Source organism: Xiphophorus maculatus, chromosome 19 (genome assembly GCF_002775205.1).
Source record: "Xiphophorus maculatus strain JP 163 A chromosome 19, X_maculatus-5.0-male, whole genome shotgun sequence".
NCBI classification, from domain to species: domain Eukaryota; kingdom Metazoa; phylum Chordata; class Actinopteri; order Cyprinodontiformes; family Poeciliidae; genus Xiphophorus; species Xiphophorus maculatus.
Genome location: NC_036461.1, coordinates 6,036,703 through 6,056,964, shown reverse-complemented (window position 1 = coordinate 6,056,964; position 20,262 = coordinate 6,036,703). Strand labels below are relative to the sequence as shown.

At 35.5% G+C, this 20,262-nt stretch overlaps 1 protein-coding gene across 7 annotated transcripts in view; it reads right to left on the bottom strand.

Moving 5' to 3' along the window:
• unc79 (unc-79 homolog, NALCN channel complex subunit) overlaps positions 1–20,262 on the bottom strand; it is a 61,932-nt gene that overhangs the window by 31,910 nt on the left and 9,760 nt on the right. For 4 of the 7 annotated variants that reach the window (XM_023352962.1, XM_023352963.1, XM_023352964.1 and 1 more), the window contains exons 3-18: positions 19,840–20,153; positions 17,572–17,742; positions 16,575–16,670; positions 16,430–16,485; positions 15,372–15,501; positions 15,221–15,285; positions 12,082–12,170; positions 11,701–11,741; positions 10,524–10,552; positions 7,519–7,748; positions 7,256–7,427; positions 5,650–5,880; positions 4,470–4,660; positions 2,983–3,106; positions 1,580–1,720; positions 298–513 (exon numbers count right to left, since the gene is read on the bottom strand). In XM_023352962.1, the coding sequence (XP_023208730.1) occupies positions 298–513; positions 1,580–1,720; positions 2,983–3,106; positions 4,470–4,660; positions 5,650–5,880; positions 7,256–7,427; positions 7,519–7,748; positions 10,524–10,552; positions 11,701–11,741; positions 12,082–12,170; positions 15,221–15,285; positions 15,372–15,501; positions 16,430–16,485; positions 16,575–16,670; positions 17,572–17,742; positions 19,840–20,153 (2,296 nt within the window). The remainder of the gene's footprint in view (positions 1–297; positions 514–1,579; positions 1,721–2,982; positions 3,107–4,469; positions 4,661–5,649; positions 5,881–7,255; positions 7,428–7,518; positions 7,749–10,523; positions 10,553–11,700; positions 11,742–12,081; positions 12,171–15,220; positions 15,286–15,371; positions 15,502–16,429; positions 16,486–16,574; positions 16,671–17,571; positions 17,743–19,839; positions 20,154–20,262) is intronic. The other 3 variants (XM_023352965.1, XM_023352966.1, XM_023352961.1) reach the window with 2 other exon arrangements.

Here is a 20,262-nt window from a genome sequence, read left to right as displayed (position 1 = left end):
TGCCCATGGAATGTGAGCAGTCGGTTTTTGAAACGGCTTGTTTTCCCAGCAACAAAAACATTAATTTAATGCCAAAAAACGTCTGAGTGTTTTTTTTAAGTGCTAGAAGCAGCTGAGACCCAAATGGAAGTAAAACAAAAAGTGAGTTTTGCATAATATGTCCCATGTAAATGTATAGTAATCCCAGTGTGTGTAAATTTCTGAATCTGATAAAACTATTAGAAATATAACAGGGTTTGCCTTTTACCAGTCATACATAAAACTTTCCAAGAATGAATTAATGATTTTATGTGTCACCTGCTTTAAGATGAGGTCAAACATGAGGATGAAACAGCCGAGGTTCATGTCATCGTCGTCACAGTCCAGGTCCAAGGCACAGTTTCCGGTGGCGTGACCCAGGTTCTTAAAGGGGCTGCAGCGCAGCGGGCTCCTGAAGGGGCTCCTGAATGGGCTGGGGAACGGGCTAAGGGTGTTGTGCTGCCCGCGTCGGCCCGGATCCGACACGACGCTCACCTAAAACGAGCCGGACCGCCATCAGACAAACAGAAACTTATTTTTCACCTTCATGTTTCAGCCGTCTTTGCTTTTTTACACACGTTCTTTAATCCTGAACAGCACAAATCAAGAGCCGTTCGCTGGTAAAGATGTAGACATAATGTCACATCGCAGCCAATTCCAATTAAGACCCTCCAAGACGGCTATTTTTAGAGAGTGGTGGTTACCGTGGCAACGGACAGCACGTCCCAGTGAGTGATAAAAATACATATCTAGAAGAAAATACATGTGGGCAACCTGCACTGCAAAAACACAAAATTTTAACAATTATTTTTGGTCTAGTAGTTTCTAGTGCAAATATTTTAGACTATTTATTTATTTATTTGTATTTTTTCTTTACTTTTTAAAATGTCAGTTAAAGTCAATTCTTCTTTTTTGTATTATCTACTTATCTATTTATTGATGTTTTTTTTATATTGCTATGTTTGTGTGGTTAAGTGAATAAATCTGGAAAATCAAAATAAATAACTTTTAAAAATCTGTACGCTTTAAGATTACACTTCAAAAAACACCTAATCTTACCATGTAGTTTTGTTTCTAGTGCAAATATCTTACTACATTTTTTTTAACTGGTTCAAATGTCATTTTAAAGTTCTTTTTTCTTTTTTTTCAGTATTATTTATTTACAGTAATTATTTGTGTGTTTTATTGTGCATTGTTATGCGTTTGTGTGGTTATGTGTTCAAATCTGGAAAATCTAAATAAATAAAATAAAAATCGAAACATTTTAAGACTACACTGCAAAAAACACCAAAGCTTACCAAGTATTTTTGGCCTAGTTTCTAGTGCAAATATCTTATTACACTTGTAATAAAACAAAACCAACTTATAAGTAACTTTTCAGGAAGATACAGGAGCTTGTTTTAAATAAATAATTCCTTAATTTTGACCAAAAAAAGTACTTGTTCAACTGGCAGATTATTTCACTTGTAATAAAGACATTTGTCCACGTTATAAGTGGATTAATTTGCCAGTTGAACTGGTACTTTTTCATCAATGTTAATAAATCTGTCGTCCTGCTCACCCGGCGAGCGCCGGTGTTGCCAGAGAGGTCGGAGGCGCGAGCCTTTCTCTGATTGGCCAGCTCCTTCAGCGAGTTCACGCCATCGGAAAACATCCCGATCAGCAGCTGGAGAGGCACAACGATGTCCAGCTCTGACAGAACCTTGGTCCAAACAAAACACAGAAACCAATTCAAAGGTTTAGCATCTGCACATCTTAAGAAGGAACAAATTTGAGTCCTACTTACTTTTATCAAAAAATGCAATTCAATATTTACCTATTGTTAAATTTTCAATGCTGCTATCTGCAGAATTATAATCTGTAAACAAGGCTAGCTTACAGTATGTCTGAGAAATAGGGCTGAAACGATTAATCGTGATTAATCAATTATTGCAATAAATCATCCTCTAATTTAGTAATCAATTACTCGTTAACAGGAGTATAAAGACTCAAAAGTAGGACATTTGCTGAAAGAACAACACATTCAAAACAGTAATTTAGAAAATTCTGCAAAAACTAAATACATTTTGCGTTAAAGATAAAAAAAACTTTTGTCTGTAAATATGCTCTTACCAAAACTCAACTTTCATAGTTTTAGCTTCACCTGGTTCAAATTCTCTAAAACAAAATCTCTTAAGCAACTTTTTCTATCCATTTATAAATTGGTAAACACAAAAACAAACAGATCAACCCTAAATTATATTAATGTTAAGTCAAGTATTTACCAAGTACCAAGTATTTTTGGTCTAGTTTCTAGCTCAAATATCTTAGTCCACTTAAAATAAGACAAAACTAACTTAAAAGTTACTTTTAAGCAAGATTTAAGAGGTTTCAAGTCATTAATTGTTTAATATTGATAAAAAGCACTAGTTTTCCTGATAGATTATTCCACTTATAACAAAACATTTTTACCACTTTATAGACAATAAAATATTCACTTTCTTATTTAAATTAGAAACTGAATTATTTTCTTGTTTACATCTTTTAATATATTTAATATTGTATATAAAAGGTTAAAATCCAATTAAACGATTAATGGTCAGAATAATTGATAACTAAAATAATCGTTAGTAGCAGCCCTACACATACATATAAAATTTGTCATTTAAATGAAGTCTGTTGCACATGCAGCTGCTCTTTCTGATGTGATTTTGACCCAGTTTCTGAAAGGAAACATAAGTAATCTCTTGATAAAATCTGAGACAGAAATCATGAAACTCTTCCATGTGTACATGCAGAAAACTGTGAGTGCATATGGGATGAAAGCCCAAATCCCCCGCCGCCGCCATCAGTCTCAGTCTGTGACCCAGATCCATATTCAGCAGGGCCCCCGACCGGACTCTCATGCCCGGTTACACCTGTTCAATTCACACTCGCTGTGGACGGAGCTGCAGGAGGAGAGCAGACCTGTGTGTGTTTTCTTACATGCAGCCACAGAAGAGCCTGCTCTTGCACCGATGCCGGGTAGCCGGAGAATCTGCAGCTGATGAAGCCGAACATCTCCTCCATGGAGAAAGGCAGGGGGCACAGCTCAATATCAAACATCTTACTGCAGGCAGAGGAGCAGAGAACAGAAAATCAGGTCCATACACTGCAAAAACGTAAAATCTTACCAAAAATCTTGGTCTAGTTTCAAAATAAGACAAAACAAGCTCTTTTATCTTGATGAAAAGCTACTTTTAAGTTATTTTTTTGTCTTATTCACTGCAAAAACACAAACTCTTACCAAGTAAATTCATTCTAGTTTTAGTGCACTTGAAATAAAAGAAAAATAACTTACAAGTAACTTTTGAACAAGAGCTAGACGCTTGTTTCAAGTCAATAACTGCTTAATAAAACATTTTTCCTGTTTTTAGTAAAAGAATCTGAAAGTAGAACTAGTACATTTTTAAGTCAATAATTAGGAATTAATAATTAGAAATTACTGACTTACAACAAGCTGAAAAGTTACTTTTTAAGAAAGCTTTATCTTATTTCAAGTGTAATAAGATATTTGAACTAGAAACTAGACAAAAATGTTTGGTAAGATATTTGTGTTTTTGCAGTGCAGAAAGCACAACTTCTGTGCAAAAATAACACACCATTAATCAATAGTAATAAACAACAAATGGACACTTCTTGTCCTTATTGTGCAGAATAACCATCGGGTGCGTTCTGAAAATCATTTTAAATTGCACGTTCAAGTATCAAGGTGTCTATTTTAAGAGTAATGGTAGTCCAATACTGCATACAAGAAGTCCTTTCACTGCAAAAAACAAAATCTTACCAAGTTTTTTGGGTCTAGATTCCAGTGCAAATATCCTACTGCACTTGAAATAAGATAAAACTAACTTACAATTTACTTTTAGCCAAGACAGAGGAGCTTGTTTTAAGTCAATAATTCCTTAAAATTAGCAAAAAGTAGGAGTTCCACTGGTAGATTATTTCATTAATTGGAAAAAAAAGTCTTGTCAGCTTAATAATTTTGGCCAGTGTAGCAAGGACACAAGGAGGCATGTTACAATAAGCAATAAATCAATTAATCTCATGATAAATTAAAACAAGCTCAATAATGTTCATTTGCATAATTTAGCGTTTCTCTCTTTTTTCTACCACAAACTGGGTAATAAAAGTATTCAGTTTGGTGTTTTGGTCTCAACAAGACATTTTTTGAAGGACAATTTTGTTTTTAGAGACTTCATTTTATTTGTTGTTTTGTTTATTTATTTTGAATATTTAAAATGTCCTCCAGTTCCAGCGTTAAATGTGGATTAGATTTTAAAGTTTGTTGATCTTTGAGTATGCATTCTTGCATCACTGTTATATTACTTGGAAATGGTTTCAAAGCAATATTATCGTTTATCGCAATAACTATTGCAAAATTTGTTATCCCGACAGGCACAGACTCAACTGTTAGCAGAAGACGTTTGTACCTGAGCACCTCCCTGAACTCTTTGAGCTGGTTGTCAGGCACCTCGGTGCGGATGGCCTCCAGCCACTCCGGCATGAAACACTCCCACAGCGGCTGACTGATCACATTGTAAGGTATCAGACACAGGATCCGGTTCAGACCCTCTTTCAGCTGTGTCACCTTGCTACATGACTTATCCCAGTAACCTCCCACCTGTGGGAGAAGACGCTGGTGATTAGCTGTGAGTAAACACTGCAAAAAAACAAAATCTTAACAAGTATTTTTGTCTAATTTCTACAGCAAATATCATAGTACACTTGCAATGTGGCAAAAAAAAAAAAATTACCAAGTAATTTTGGTTTAGTTAGTAGTGTAAAATAAAATAAGGCAAAACTAACTTACAAGTAACTTTTCAGCAAGATATAGGAGCTTGTTCTAAAGGGAAAATTTATATTTTTCACAATTTTGTACTTCCATTTGGGTCTCTACCACTCCTAGAAATATCTGAAGCGCTTAAAAAAAGAAACATCCAGCTGTTTTTCCAATAAATTAAAGTTTTTTGGTGTCTGTGGAATGAGTTGTTTCAAACTCCTTGCAGGCACTGCCCTGTTACCTAGCAACCCAGCGGAATTCCGCTCGTCACCTAGCAACCGGCTAGATTTAAAAGAATTAGTTCCACTGGCAGATTACTTTAGTATAAGAAGATATGTTTCCCATGTTATACTCTGCCAGTGGAACTCGTACTTTTTTGTTAACATTAAGGAGTTATTGACCTAAAACAAAGTTCCTACATTTTGCTGAAAAGTTACTTTTTGTTTTATTTCCACTGCACTAAAAACTAGACCAAAATGACAGTTTGGTAAGAGTTTTTTTTTTTTTGTGTGTGTGAATAAGACAAAAAGTAGCTTTTCAGCAAGATATAGGAGCTTGTTTGAAGTAGATTTCTTTTTCACTTATATCATGGGGAAAATGTCTTCTTATAAGTAAAAGAGTGTGTCAGTGGAACTAGTACTTCTTTTAAAATCAACATTCAAGACTTAAAACAAGCTCCTACATTTTTCTGAAAAGTCGCCTTTAAATTAGTGCTATATTGCTTCAAGTGTACTAAGATCTGGACTGGAAACCAGACAAAAATACTTGGTAAGATTTTGTTTTTGCAGTGAATGCAAGATGATGATGAAGATCATTAGTGTTGACCCTACCCTGGCAAACTCGACCGGTTTAGGCAGCAGACACATGACCATGACGTCAAAGCGCACTTCACACACCGTCTTCAGCCATTTTGTGACAAACTGTGGCTTCAGCTTCTCCACCAGGCTTCCCACTTCATCGTCCATCATGTAGGCAGTGGAGTGAAACCACTGGAAGACCATGCTGACGAGCCGCGCCAGGCTCTCCGTAGGCGTGATCTCATTGGGCGTGCACAGGCTCACCTGAACACACAATAAGAACCAGTCAGAGCAGGTAACTCTGGATCAAGGGCTAGGGAATTAATCAAATTCAATCAAATAATTGATTAATCAAAATTTTGGTTTTGTAGATTGAATTTTTGGAAAATATGGGTTTGTTTTTTCACCCACCCCTTGCGTTTCCATATTTCAGAACAATGTCAGCTCACCCACGGCGGCCATCTTGTTTGACAAGAATGTTTTGCAGCTTTTATTTGTAAGGACATTGAATTCAGGTTAACTCTGACAGAATATCAAGGCCAAGCTACAATTTTATTTTTATTCTGGAAATAAAATTACAATAAAGTCATAATACTACCAGAATAAAGTCATATTAGGAGTGAAGTTGTTCTTTTTATGAGAACTCAGACTAAATAAAACCCCAACAAATTAAAATAAGGAATGCTCAGCATCTTTTGAGTTTTACAAGTTTTACAGATAAGGAAATACTGAGTATTTTAACATATCAGAATCAAATTATTATCACTGGTAGAATTTTGAAGTGATTGTGGAAACAAGTGAGTATATTTTGAAGAATGAACTACACAGACAGCTGTTCACGTCAAGTTGCTCTAACTCTACCCCTGATTTCTGGTTCTGGGCTGAAACAATTAATCAGATTAATTGTGATTAATCAATCATTGAAATAATCGTCAACTAATTTAGTAATTGATTAATCGTTAACTGCAGTATGCAGACTCTAAGAAAGGCCATTTGCTGAAAGAAGAACACAGTCCAAGGAGTAATTAAGCCAAAAATATGTGCAAAAATAAAAAAACAACTCAAGTGGGATAGTTTTAGTGTCACCCAGTCCAAATTCTGTAAAAATGTAACATCTTTTGCTATCCAATTAATTGTTTAATCCAAAACACAAACATATCAGCTCCACACTGTATTGATATTAAGTCAAGCAGAAAGGTTTGAACTTTTTGAAGTATTTTTACCTGCAGATGCATCCTTTGCTACAAATGATCAAACATTCACTAAAGGAATGCTGTTATTGCACTTTAGGTGTTAAAATGTTTATTCAAAAGTGTTTTTAAATGTATTTCTAATATTATTGTAGAATGAGCTTAAGTGGTAACATGAAAAATATGCCAATATTTGTTATCCGATTAATCAATTAATAATTCAAATAATCGATTACTAAAATAATCATTAGTTGCAGCCTGGGACTAATAAACCGTTGTACAACACACAAAAGGGATAGTTGAATTGAAAACCACTTTTTGAAAATATTTTCTGCCATTTGTAGTTTTGAGAAGAAAAAATTTATAAAAATCGGATCTGGTATGGAAAAAAATCAGAGATTTTATCTTTATTTGTGATCGCCCCTCCCTCCCTTGCTGATGACACACACCAGGAACCAGATACCGAACTGACTGAGGAGCCGCTGGTCGTGCTGGTCGTCCTCCTTGTTGTCAAACTCGATGTTGTCCAGGGAGTGGTGGGAGGCGGACAGGCCCATCTGACGACGCCTGTTCAGCTCAAACTCACGCTGCTCTGCATAGATTTCTGCCTCCTTCAGAAGGCTGGACGCATTTAAAGAGAGGAAGAGGAGTGAAAACAAAACGCATCCCCATGATTTCACATTACAGAACCGCAGCAGATCTGCGTTTTTACCTAATGACAGCTTCCACCGTGCACACCAGCTCCTCCGCACCGCACTCCCGCGTGTTGATAGGGGGGGGCGAGGTCTGGTATAGATGGGTCTCCGCCGCAGCCCCCACCTCGCTGCTGTGGTGGTTGACATGGCAACGCTTGCAGTAGCGGACGGGCCTGTTGCCATGGCGCTCGCAGCAGCCGGCTGAGAAGCAGGTGACCACGGCCCTCCTGACATGAGAGCTGCAGTTCTGCGAGGAAAAGGAGGAGTGGGAGGAGGAAGAGGCAAAGACTGTTTATTTCTGATGTGAACAACCACGTTTTTTTTTAATCAGCTCACTACTCTCTGATTGGAAACCTGTGCACATCAAAGTGAGAAAACAGCACATGTCAGTTGCTGGAGGTTTCTAAAAATAAAAAGGGAGGCATGGTAATCTGATCAGCCTCTTATCTGGCACCATTAGAGGAATACACTGCTGCCGATCAAATTAACACATCCGTCATGTGATGGAGAGCAGCTTCATTCAGCGTTCAACGACAAAACATTCATCAGCGACACACAGAAACACAAAATCTGAGCCCTGTTGGGTCCGCTTTAATCAAAGTTTGTCTAGAAAGTCCCATTGGTTTAAACATCGAACTCTAATGCAGAACAAAAAAGCAAACTCTGGTCTGGTCGATTAAAGTAAACTATTCGAACTATGTTCGAATGTGGATCCAAGTGGACTGGAGGCCACTCTGTAAGCAGGAAGTGAACAAGACTAAACCGGAAGTTATCCGCGTCATCTTAGAAGGCATGTGCATGAGCAATGCATAATGAACTCATGATGGCTTCCAGACCAACAAAAAGAAAATATGTGTGATCTGTTGACCAATGTGCGAGAGAAAGATACATGGACAAAATGGCTGCCGTCTGGATCGATCTGCATGAGACGGAGAAGGAAAACATGTCGGACGATGTGGACAAGCTGCCTCCGATCTCATACTTCGATATAATCAACTATTTAATGAACACCAAGACGCATACAATCAGTGTTTCAACGGCTTTGTAAAGGACGTACGAACACTTCGTGTGAATAACAAGGTTCTGGTGACCGGCAGAGTAAGTACATGTATAATATACTTCTTAGATAGCAGAAGAGGCTAAATTAGCTAAGCTAATCGAGTAATAGTTGTAATGTGCCTGTACTATATATACAAAACCTATCGCTAGTGGGAGAAAGGGCTCGTAGTTTTTACTAAAGACAAAAGAAAGATCATACAACCGCTACAATCTGACGCTACTCCATTTTTGTTTACATTTTGTGAAGAAGGAAGATGCGGCTACTCAGTGTCTTCTTCAGAGGTTTTCATGTAGTTTCCTTCAGTGGTTCTTACTGCAGCGCCACTACAGGCGAGAAGGGGAACAGGTTTTTCAAAAGGTTTGGTTCGTTTGACACAGTGCAGTGTGACGGTGAACTGCACCAGCTGAAAATATAACAAACATTGCAATTTTGGTTTCCATTCTAACCAAGCCTAACAGACTATCAGGTGGGAAAACATCCTAAAAGTATTTTTTTGTTTACTTTCTAGTGCAAATACCTTAGCATACTTGAAAGAAGGCAAAACTAACTTACAAGCAACCTTTCACCACAATATTGGAGCCTCTTTTAAGTCAATAATTTCTCAGTATTGGCAGATTATTTCACTTCTAACATGGGAAAAAATGTCTTGCTATATGTCAATAACCTGCTAGTGCAACTAGTACTTTTTCATCAATATTAAGGAATTAATTACTTAAAACAAGCTCCTTTTTCTTGATGAAATGTTTCTTGCAAGTTAGTTGTGTCTTATTTCAAGTGTACTAAAGTATTTGCACTAGAAACTAGACCAAAAATACTTGGTAAGGTTTTGTGTTTTTGCAGTGCAGGCCGCATGTTGTATTTTTAGGTAGAGTTCCCGTTTAATAACAACAGCGTAGGTGTAAATCTAATTCCTCAGAGTGATCAAGGAAGGATGTGGATTACATGGTGCTGAACAAACAAACCAGGGCGGAGCCCAGCTGTTTCCACAGACAACATGGGCCTGACAGGATTACCTGAGACCTGAGTCTCCGTGGAAACCAGCAGGGAGCACTTAGCCTGTGGCAGAGCATTCAGCAAGAGCAAATAAACATCACGGCCCAGTAGCAGCAGCTGCGTTTGAAATGGGGTGTGCTGCTTTCTTAGTCCAGAATAAAATAATTTTAGATAAGAAAATGTCTTGAACACATTTACATAGATGTAATTAAATTAAATAGATTGATAAGCTAATATCAACAAAAGGCTGCAAACGTTAACCTATCTAAATTAGGGATGCAAGTTAACGAGTTAATCTAAAGTTAATTGATCTTGTGCAATGACTAATGAAAAGGTTTCTTAAAAACTTAAGTTTTCTCTTGTATCAAATAGGTCTTTACATAACATAAAGGGCAAAATTTTTCTTAATATGTTGAATTTAACAAAAACATAACTACATTTTAACATGGTTTTGTGTCAGATGATAGATTATTTTGATTTTTTTACATTATTATTCTTAGTCATATTTATAAGATATAACAAAAACAGGAACATCTGCTGAAAAGAAAAAAAGGATTAAAAAAATTAGCATTTAATTCCCCAAGAACAGACAGATGTTCATGCAGAAGTAGCATCTGTAGTTGCCCGTATATGTTTCTCCATTCAACTCAAATGTTGTGAATTAAGCTAACAGCTATCAATGATGTCAAGTTATGACATCACAAATTTCTTAATCCCAATGTATATAGAGGAAAGCAATTAAAAAGCCTTCTCTTTGTCATTATTCTGGCATTTAGCAAATACAAATTATTTGGTAATTCTAAGTGACTGTAAACAGGAAGCGTGATTTAATGCCCAGCAGCGAGAGGAGACAAGTTAATGTGTCCTTAAATACAACTTCTGTAAATATATGGCTTTATCTGCATAGAAAAAAATACAGCAAGATGTATTAACACAGATCACGGTGAATATAAAGAATATTAAGCTTACCTTCTTTTGACAAATGGCAGATATCTCTGCTGCAAAGAAAATAAAGAATGATGAAAAACTAGAAAACACAAATATTTTCATGTCATGACAGATCAATTCTAAACATTAAAAACATGATTAATAAATGGAAACAAATTTTCATTTCATATTGCCTCTTTTTTTATTGTCACACTTTAAACTTCATTTCTCTTAAGTGCAACACAAATGTTGGGAAATCTAAAGGGGTTAAAATGTAATAACAGATTATCTTAAAATGTAAAGCCAATCATTTGAACCTTTGTTGCAACAGATATATATTTATATATTTCTTTGTCTAATTATGTATTTAAATTGTTTTAGCTCTCGGTGATGAAATGAGGAATCTGTCCTCATCTAATGTTTCACATTTTATTACATTTTGTATCATCTTTTACATATTTTTTAACATATTTATTGAAATGTGCTGACAGATAACGTATCTTCTCCTAGTGCAAACTAGAAACAACCAATTAGAGCCAGGAGGCGGGTCTTAGCACTGTCAATCACTCTCTGTGCAGCGCTGCTCCTTTCCCTCCCTAGGCAGACACTACCACAGATTGTAGAGAATGCTAAGGCTAGTTAGCATAGCCACTGATGACGGCGGATAAACTGTTTTACTGTAATGCTAGGATGTTTCTCCAACTTTAGCACATTGATTAGCGCATACATGAGGATGCTTGACAGCGCTAAGACACTCCTTCTGGCTCTGATTGGTTGTTTTTTGTGGGAAGAGGGAAGACATCGATCGTTTCACAGATTATCTGTCTCATAACTAACTGTCACAACATGGTGACAGTTTTAATAAATACGTAACATATCTTTTAATAAAAGTTACATACTTTAAGAAGATTTTTAGATAGCTGGAGAGGTTTGCTTCTCGTAAAAGATTTAATCATGTGAAAACTGCAATTTTTTTTATCTACTAACTCAAGGTGTCTGTCTAGTACTAAAATTTCTTTATGAAAACACACAAAAAAGAAATTTGTCAGGGGGCAAATAATGTTTTTACTGAAAGGCCCAAAGAAATAACCTTAAAACAGTTTGAGGCAGCAGTGAACAAGGCTTTAATACGGCATACTGGCTGCAGTGTTTTGTATGGAAAACCGTTGCTATGCATGAGTAATCCATCTTAAACTGTTTATTTGTTGTACATGCTCACCTTGTGGCAATAGGACATCAACAAGCCATTCAGGATGATCTCTGCAAAGGTCATAGAAATAACAAAACGTTGCATGATTTAGAGGTGAAATGCTGCACAGACTTAAACACAACAAATTCAGCTTCCCGACAGAGCATAAGCACTGCTAAGCATCCTGCAAAGCCATGTAATTATAATCGTCTACATTCTGGAGAAATGAGGAACAAGTGCACGTTTTTCTGTGATGATGATCTCATTAGCGGCACAGGGGAATTACATAACCCTGGCTTTGTGCTTTGGCTGAGGTGGAGACAGGAACAATGAGCCTGCAGGCAACAGGAGATGTGAGTTTGCAATGATTGTGTGTTTGTTTTGGAGAAAAGAGGTGAAGCAGATGCATACCCAGCGATCCTCTGGCTGCACTCTTCGCATAAATAAAGAGGTGGCGGCTTGTCTCCCAGCGCTACAGAGAGAGTCGGGTCTATGCACATCTGTAAGAGTCACAAATACAGTGGCTGTGTGGATTTCCAGCTCTAATACAGACAATTTATTCACGAGATGACAGATTTCTATTGTTGTTGAAAGTGGAAATTTTAGGCATAATGTTTATAAAATGTTTAAATATTGAGTCGTCATTATCATTTGAACCATATCACAATTACAACACTGAAAAGACAGAAAATCTTACTTAAGTATTTTTGGTCTAATTTCCAGTGTAACTATCTGAGTACACTTCAAATTAGACTAAACCAACTTACAAGTTCCTTTTCAGCAACCTATAAGAGCTTGTTTTAAGTCAATAATTCCTTAATATTGATTAAGAAGTGCTAGTCATTTGTGAAATAATCTACCAACGGAGCAAGATATTTTAACTTACAATATTGGAAAAATGTCTTGGTCCACTGGTGGATTATTTAACTTAAAACTAGTATTTTTTCATCAATATAAAGGTTTTTTTTTACTTAAATCAAGCTCCTATATGTTGCTTAAAAGTTATTTATACATTTGTCTTATTTCATGTGTACTACTACTGCCAAGTTCCTCTGTTATTAAAATTCCTCAAGGGAAATTACCTTCCTCGAAGGTTGGTTAAGTTATGTGCATCATGTTGCGGCCAGTTGATTATTTACGTTGCGTAACGCTCTCAATTTCACCTATGAGTTGTTGACGAAAGCTAAACGTTAGTAGCATAATGCCCACTTTTCAAGTTCGGTCCTAGAGGATTTAATTGTTTTATGATAATGCCCGGATTAAAATACTTGGTAATATTTTGGGGTTTTGCAGTGAAAGTACTTCTTAGACGCAATATTTGACCAGACATTAAGTTTCAATTGTCATCCGTGCATATTCTATATATATTTTAGCCCATTTTATAGACTTTTTTTGATTTTAATGACCAAGTATGATGCATATTTCTGGTCTTGGAAATGCTAAAAATAACAAAGATCTGCTGGACAAATGCAAAGAAGGAAAAATAAGAAAAGACTCTGGAAAATGTACATTAAAAATCTCCAGTTTCATTTTCACAAGTATCCCTTTTCATGTCTCCTTGATATTGTGCAGCCTTATTTAAATGTTTAGAAAATTGGATCTTTAAATCCTAATAATTTTATGGTGAAATTAAAATTTCCCCATGTAAGGCTGCAACCTACAATTATTTTACTCATCGATTAATCGATTATTCTATCAATTAATCAGATAAAACAATTGGTACACTGTGCAGATCTTTTTAATTAAGTCTTTTTTATACAATATTAGAAGTACATTAAGTGATTCAAACAAACAAATAATTCATTTCATTCTTTAAAATAAGAAAATGAACCCAGTTTTGCCTAAATAACACCAACATAGTGCTCATTAAGTGGATCCTTTATGGCAAATCTGCAGCTACAAAAACACTCTTAACATCAACATATAAAAAGTTCAGCTCTTTCTGCTTGACTTAACATTAATACTGACCGGTTGGTTATTTTTTGTATCAACCAATTAATAATTGCATAGCAAAAGGTGCTTAATAGAGAAATGTTACAGAATTTGAACCGAGTGAATCAAAAAATGCCACTTGAGGAGTTTATGTACGTCTTTTTTTTTGTCTTAAATACAAAATGTACATATTTTTGTATAGTTCTGGCTTAATTTCTGCTCTGAGTATGTTGTTCTTTCAGCAATCTGCTTTTTTTAGTACGTATGCGATTAATCGACTCATCACAATTAATCCGATTAATCGTTTCAGTCCTACCGCACTAAACAGATCGTGTAAATAAAACACCAGGACACATTTACCTGCTCCTTAAAGCTCAATAACAATGGCTGTGTGCATATGCTGTGCCTGAGTCTGTGCTAAACGCTGCTGGCCTCAATGTTCAGATGGTGCACTGTAATTTACTGTGCTCACTGGATGCCACCCTGTCCTCCAGGGCTGCACAGGGTCACCGCTTCCAATTAAGGCCCCCTCCCCCATGCCGCCTTCCTGCTCCCGGTAATTGAAATCCAGCCCCCATCCCTGCTGCCCCATTCCAACTCTATTTGTCAGTTTGGAGCACAGTTGAGTCAAGGCAGGCGGGGATGATAAAGCAGAGAATCTGTGAGCTTTGAGTGGAGAAAAGCGGTTGTTGCCACCGCCTCATGTGTTTACTGAGAGGACAACAAAAGGTGAAAATAAACCTTAAATACACAGGAGCTAATTTATCATTGTAAGTGGTGAAACATAGGGCTGTAACTAATGATTATTTTTAGTAAACGGTTATTCTATTTGATTAGGGCTGAAATGATTAATCGGATTAATCATGATTAACTGATAGACATTGAATATGTTGGTCAATGTTTAATTTAATATGGTTCAAAAGGTTTTTAGCCTAGATTTAAATTTAGTAACCGGTTAATCATTAACTGTAGTACACAGACTAAAAAAAAAAGCTATTTGCTAAAAAAAAACATATTCACAACAGTAATTATGCCAAAATTGAACAAAATAAGCATAATTTTTTAATTTAAGATAAAAACACCTTTGTCTATAAATATGTTTTACCTAAAACTCCTTAAGCGTCATAGTTTTAGCTTCACCTGGATCAAATTCATTAAAGCATTGCTATGTTACTAGCTTTTGGGCAATAAAATGTTTGTCTTATTATTTGAAAAATTAACTGAATTGTTTTTATGTGCATCTTTTAATTTTATAATGTTATATAAAAAGGCTTAAGTGGTTAAATAAAACATCTGTAGAATCTGCCAAAACTTTTTCCGATTAATTGATTAATCATCATAAAATAATCTTTACTATCAATTATTCTGATGATTAATCGATTAATCTGATCAAAAAAGAAATTAGCTCATTCTGCAGAGTTTTCATATAACCACTTCAGCCACATTTCTAATTACTATTATAAATGTGGCTTTTTATTTTTAACTGAATGGCCTTTTTTATAATCTGCATACTCTAGTTAACAATTAATCAATTACTAAATTAGTTGATGATTATTCAAATTAATTGTGATTAATCATTTCAGCCCTAGTGAGATATGCGACAGATTTTTTTTGTTACCTTGACTGCAGGTTTGTTGATAGCATTATGGCACTCGATGTGTTGACAGTGGATAGGATTCCAGGCTGAACAAATGAAAATTTTGATTATTGAATACTGAATCAGTTTGTTCACATCTAAAATAGCAAATATGGCCTCCAGGGAATCAAACCTGTGTACTGCAGCCCTCTGTATTCGCTGATGGCTCCTGGTGGCTTCAGATTGGGCCAGTAGTGAAACAGCATTTGCACAGCTGGAGGTTTTACTTGGGATGGGCCGTAAGATATGACATAAAGCAGGTCCTAAAACAGAAAATGTTTACAAAAAGCTTTATGTTTCCGCTTTAGGTAAAGAGTAATGGACGCACAAAGAAAATATTATTTTGTTTTTGTATTGTTTTAACTTTTATTTTCTCAAGTTCAAACTGAATTTGGTTTATGCTGCAGGTATACCAGAGAGCATTAGAGTGACCCAAACATTAACAAATTAGTGTGTTTTTTAGATTTTTCTTTTTCCAGAAATCATTCAAATTTATTTATTCACTCTTCTGATGAAAGGTTTTCAGTAAAATTTCTGAATGATTTCTGTTGAAGTATGAGAAACTGAAACCTATTCTAAATATTCTACATTTTTCACAACAATTTTGTGTCCTGTTAGTTAAGTTATTTATATTTATATCCTGGATTCACAAAGCAATGTTTAATATCAGCTCAGAGTTATTGCTCTTCCTTCCGTAAAACTGGTTGCAGAAGTAATGGAAAAATATTTTTATTTTTATTTAATATGTAAGTAACCCTCCATTGCTCTTTGATATTGTTTTGTCTTGTCTGGATTTTATGTTTGCGTAACATTGACTGTGTTGGTTGAAATGGCCTAAAATTTGACTAGGTTGTGTATTTTGTGTGTTATTTATTTTCCAGACACTTTTATGCCTTTTAAACCTGGAATAATGTGTTTTTGTGCATTGGATTGCAATTTAAAATAATCTTTTAAATGCACTATTCTTCCAATGAAAGTAATTAATCTGATTAATCATTTCAGTTCTGGTGAAATGATTAATCACAAATTCAAGATATGTTTCCACACACATTAAATCTAACAATTTGCATGTATGAGTAGCAGAAATGAACTTTTTGTTCTGTGACAGAGTTTGTTTTACCAAATGAGAATAATAAGGATCATCTTTACACAGATGTCTGCTTCAGATGGGAAAGGGAGTGCTTTGTTTACCTTCCACACTTCCTGTTTGTGCTTCATTAGGCACTCCAACAGCTGACAGTGATAAACTGGAACAAGGCAGAGATTGTGCTCTAAAGTAAACAGATAAAGGAGCACTTAACTGTGCAGTTTTCAAACTAGCCAACATGGCAGTTACCTGGGTTTGAGGTGTACTGCATTGCGATCATGAGCATTGATGAGGCCGACAGGTTGACGTAGGCAGGCACTCCGCCCTCCCTCCGAGTTGATCCCACTGCACACAGAAGGACATACTTAAAATATCACTTTTATGATACAAAGACACTATTACACATTATATTTGTACATGGTGAACTGAATCTGCTTAACCTATAGTTAAACTTGTTTTTCTTTTGCATTTTAATGTAGGGCTGAAACGATTAATCACATTAATCATGATTAATCGATTATGGAAATAATCGTCAACTAATTTAGTAATCGATAATTTAGTTATTCAGACTCTTAAAAAAGGCCATTTGAAAGCCAAAAGTGTGTAAAAAAATATAAATTTTGCATTTCAGATAAGAAAAATCGTATTTATCTGTTAAAATGTTCTATCTAGAACTCCTCAAGTGACGTAGTTTTAGCTTCACCTGGTTCAAATTCTTTAAAAAAAAAAAAAATCCACTTTGGTACATTTTGCTATCCAATTATTAATTGGTTAACTAAAAAAAGAAATAATCAACAGATAAGAAAATAGTTAAAATTCAAATATGATGAACTCATCAAGAAGTTGCAGGCAAATTTTGAAAGTGAATTTAATTTTTTTTTTTAATTGTATAAATAATTGAACAAGATAAAAATATGATGCTATAAATTCAGTGTCTAAAAAGTTCATTCATGTTCTAAAACCTTTTAATGTGGCTGAATTAAAACAAGTTTAGGTAGAAATTACTTATCTCAAATAGTCGATTAAAAACTTCTTTTTATTATTTATTTATTTGCCTGATGTCAAAATTAGTTTAAGTAAAACAAAAAGGCAGAAACGGAAATAATCTTTGATGAATCACTGCACTGTTCAGACTATTTTCTGTTTGCTTCAAATGTTTATTTTCAGTATTTTCTATTTGCTTAAAGTTTAAAAACGACGGGATGTGAATGATTTTTGAAATCCTCCGTCTTTAGGTCGTACTCACGTATCGCCATGGGGAGGAAAGAGGTGCTCAGGTACTCGATGATGTCTTTATGGAGGAAGGGGGGGAATGTGGCTAAGGTGGAGATCATTGTATAGGGCAAAGTGCTGAGAATATCGTCGCTGAGGAAGGGAAGAAGGCAGGTTGTTGTGTAAAATATGGACTGTCCCAGATCTGATGAGAAATAGAGAGGGCAAAAAAACAAACAAAAAAGGACAGAGATACACAAACACGCATTCAATCATCTGCGCATACAGCATCCTGATACTGTATGCAGCCACTGGGTTACATGAATGGCATTTATTTAATATTACAGCAACAGAAAACAAAAAACAACAGGATTAAGAGCTGCTGTTGAGGTCAGTTAGCTGTCTGCAAAACGCTCTGAGGTACAAATCAGAGAAATCTAATCTAGAAGATGGCTTTTCATGCTTTAGAGCTTAGTTTTATAAAATACTGTGATGCAGGTGTGGTGCAGAGCAGAGTGATTATACTTAGGGCTGAAACGATTAATCAGATTAATTGTGATTAATCGATTCTTGAAATAATAGTCAACTAATTTAGTAATCGATTAATCGTTAACTGGAGTAAACAGACAAAAAAAGGTAATCTGGTGAAAGAATAACACAGTCAAATCAGTAATTAAGCCAAAACTGTACAAAAATATAAACATCTTGCTTTTATGATAAAACCCCCTCATTTTTAGCTTCACCCGGTTCAAATTATGTGAAAAAAATATCAATTATATTAAGCACCTTTTGCTATCCACACTTCAAAAATACAAAATCTTAAGAAGTATTTTTGTCTAATTTATAGTGCAAATGTCTTAATACACTTAGAATAAGATCTATCTAACTTATATAAATCTTTTCAGCAAGAAATTCACACTTATTTTAAGTGATTAATTCATTAATTTTGATGAAAAAGTAATTGTTAGTTTGCCAGATTATTTCATTTATAACAAGACATTTTCCCATGTTGTAAGTGAAATAATCTGCCAGACAAACAATTACTTTTTCATTAATGTCAAGAAATTAATTACTTAAAATAAGCTTGAATCTTTTGCTAAAAACTTATTTAAAGTGTACCAAGATATTTACCTTAGAAACTAGACCAAAAATACTTGGTAAAATGTTGTGTTTTTGCTATCTAATTATTAGTCAGTTAATCCAAAAAACAAACAAACAACAGATTAGCTATACACTGTATTAAGTTAAGTAAAAATGATTCAACTTTTCACATGTGGATGTTAAAAGTACAGATGAATCCTTTTCTCCAAATGATCAAACATACACCACAGAAATGCTGTTATTGTTTATTTTCTTATTTTAACAATTAAAATAATGGTGATATCCAAAATACATTTAAAAAATAACATATTTTAAATGTATTTCAAATATTTAGTATAGAATGAACTTGAAAATCTGCAGAATGTGGCCATTTTTTATCCGATTAATTGTCAGAATAATCGATTACTAAAACAATTGTTAGTTGCAGCCCTAATTATACTCTGAATCATTCTCATGCTGCAAAAATACAAAATCATATCAACTTTTTTTGGTCTTGTTTCTAGTGCAAATATCTTATTACTCTTGAACTAAGACAAACTAATTTAAAAGTAACTTTTCAGCAAGATATAAAGGCTTGTTTTAAGAAAATAATTCCTTTATACTGATGTAAAAGTACTTGTTCTACTTCCAAATAAAAGAACTTATAACATCAATAAATTTCTTGTTTAAGTGGAATAATCTGCCAATGGAACTACTAATTTTTAAAATCACTATTAACAAATTATTTACTTAAAACAAGCTAAAAAATGTTGCTGAAAAACTACTTTTGAGTGAGTTTGTCTTGTTTTAAGTGTATTATGATATTTGCAGTAGAAATTAGACCAAAATACTTGGTGAGATTTTGTGTTTTTGCAGTGCAGGTGTGTTCTGAATGCATCTAAAAACATTACATTAGACTATATTTGCACATGACAACGTGTCTAAAAACATTTTTTTTTCCCAATCAATTTTTTGCATAACAACAACATGCAGTCAGGTTATGATGCACAGAAGAGAAGGCGTAATTATGTCTGGATTATCCAATGGCTTATGAAAAGTTGACAGGATCCAGCGTGCTCCCAAGCACCCCATGCATCCCTCAAGATCCTCAGCAGGACTTCTCTCCAAAAACGAGGCCAAAAAAAGCAGCAGTGGCTTCATGCAGGCCAGGCGGCTCGAGGATGATGATGACAAACAGTGGAGCACTGGGGCCTTGACTCACCATGCTGACCGTGCTGCAGCAGGGGCACCAGGTCAAGCAGGGTCACGAGGGTCACATAGAGGCCCTGATAGTCCAGAGAGGGGTACTCTGAGAGCTGAGCGTCCCGACTCTGCTGCCCCTGCCCCCCGCGGTCTGACGGGGCATCGCGCAGAACGCTGTAAAGGAGGGAGCGAGTAACTGTAGGGTTGATGGAACTGACTTGTGGTCTTAGAGATGGGGTGAGTGGGAATGGCACAGGAAAAAGACACATGGTCATGGGCACGGCCGAATTGGAAGCTTCCTGGTTCTCCTTCCTGCCTGTGCGGGACAGAATGCTGCTCCGGGGGCGGGAGGGGAGGGGAGGGAGGGTAGGAGAGGGGAACAAGGGAAAAAAAGAGACAACAAAGACACAAAAAAACAGCACATTACATTGAAATGGCACTA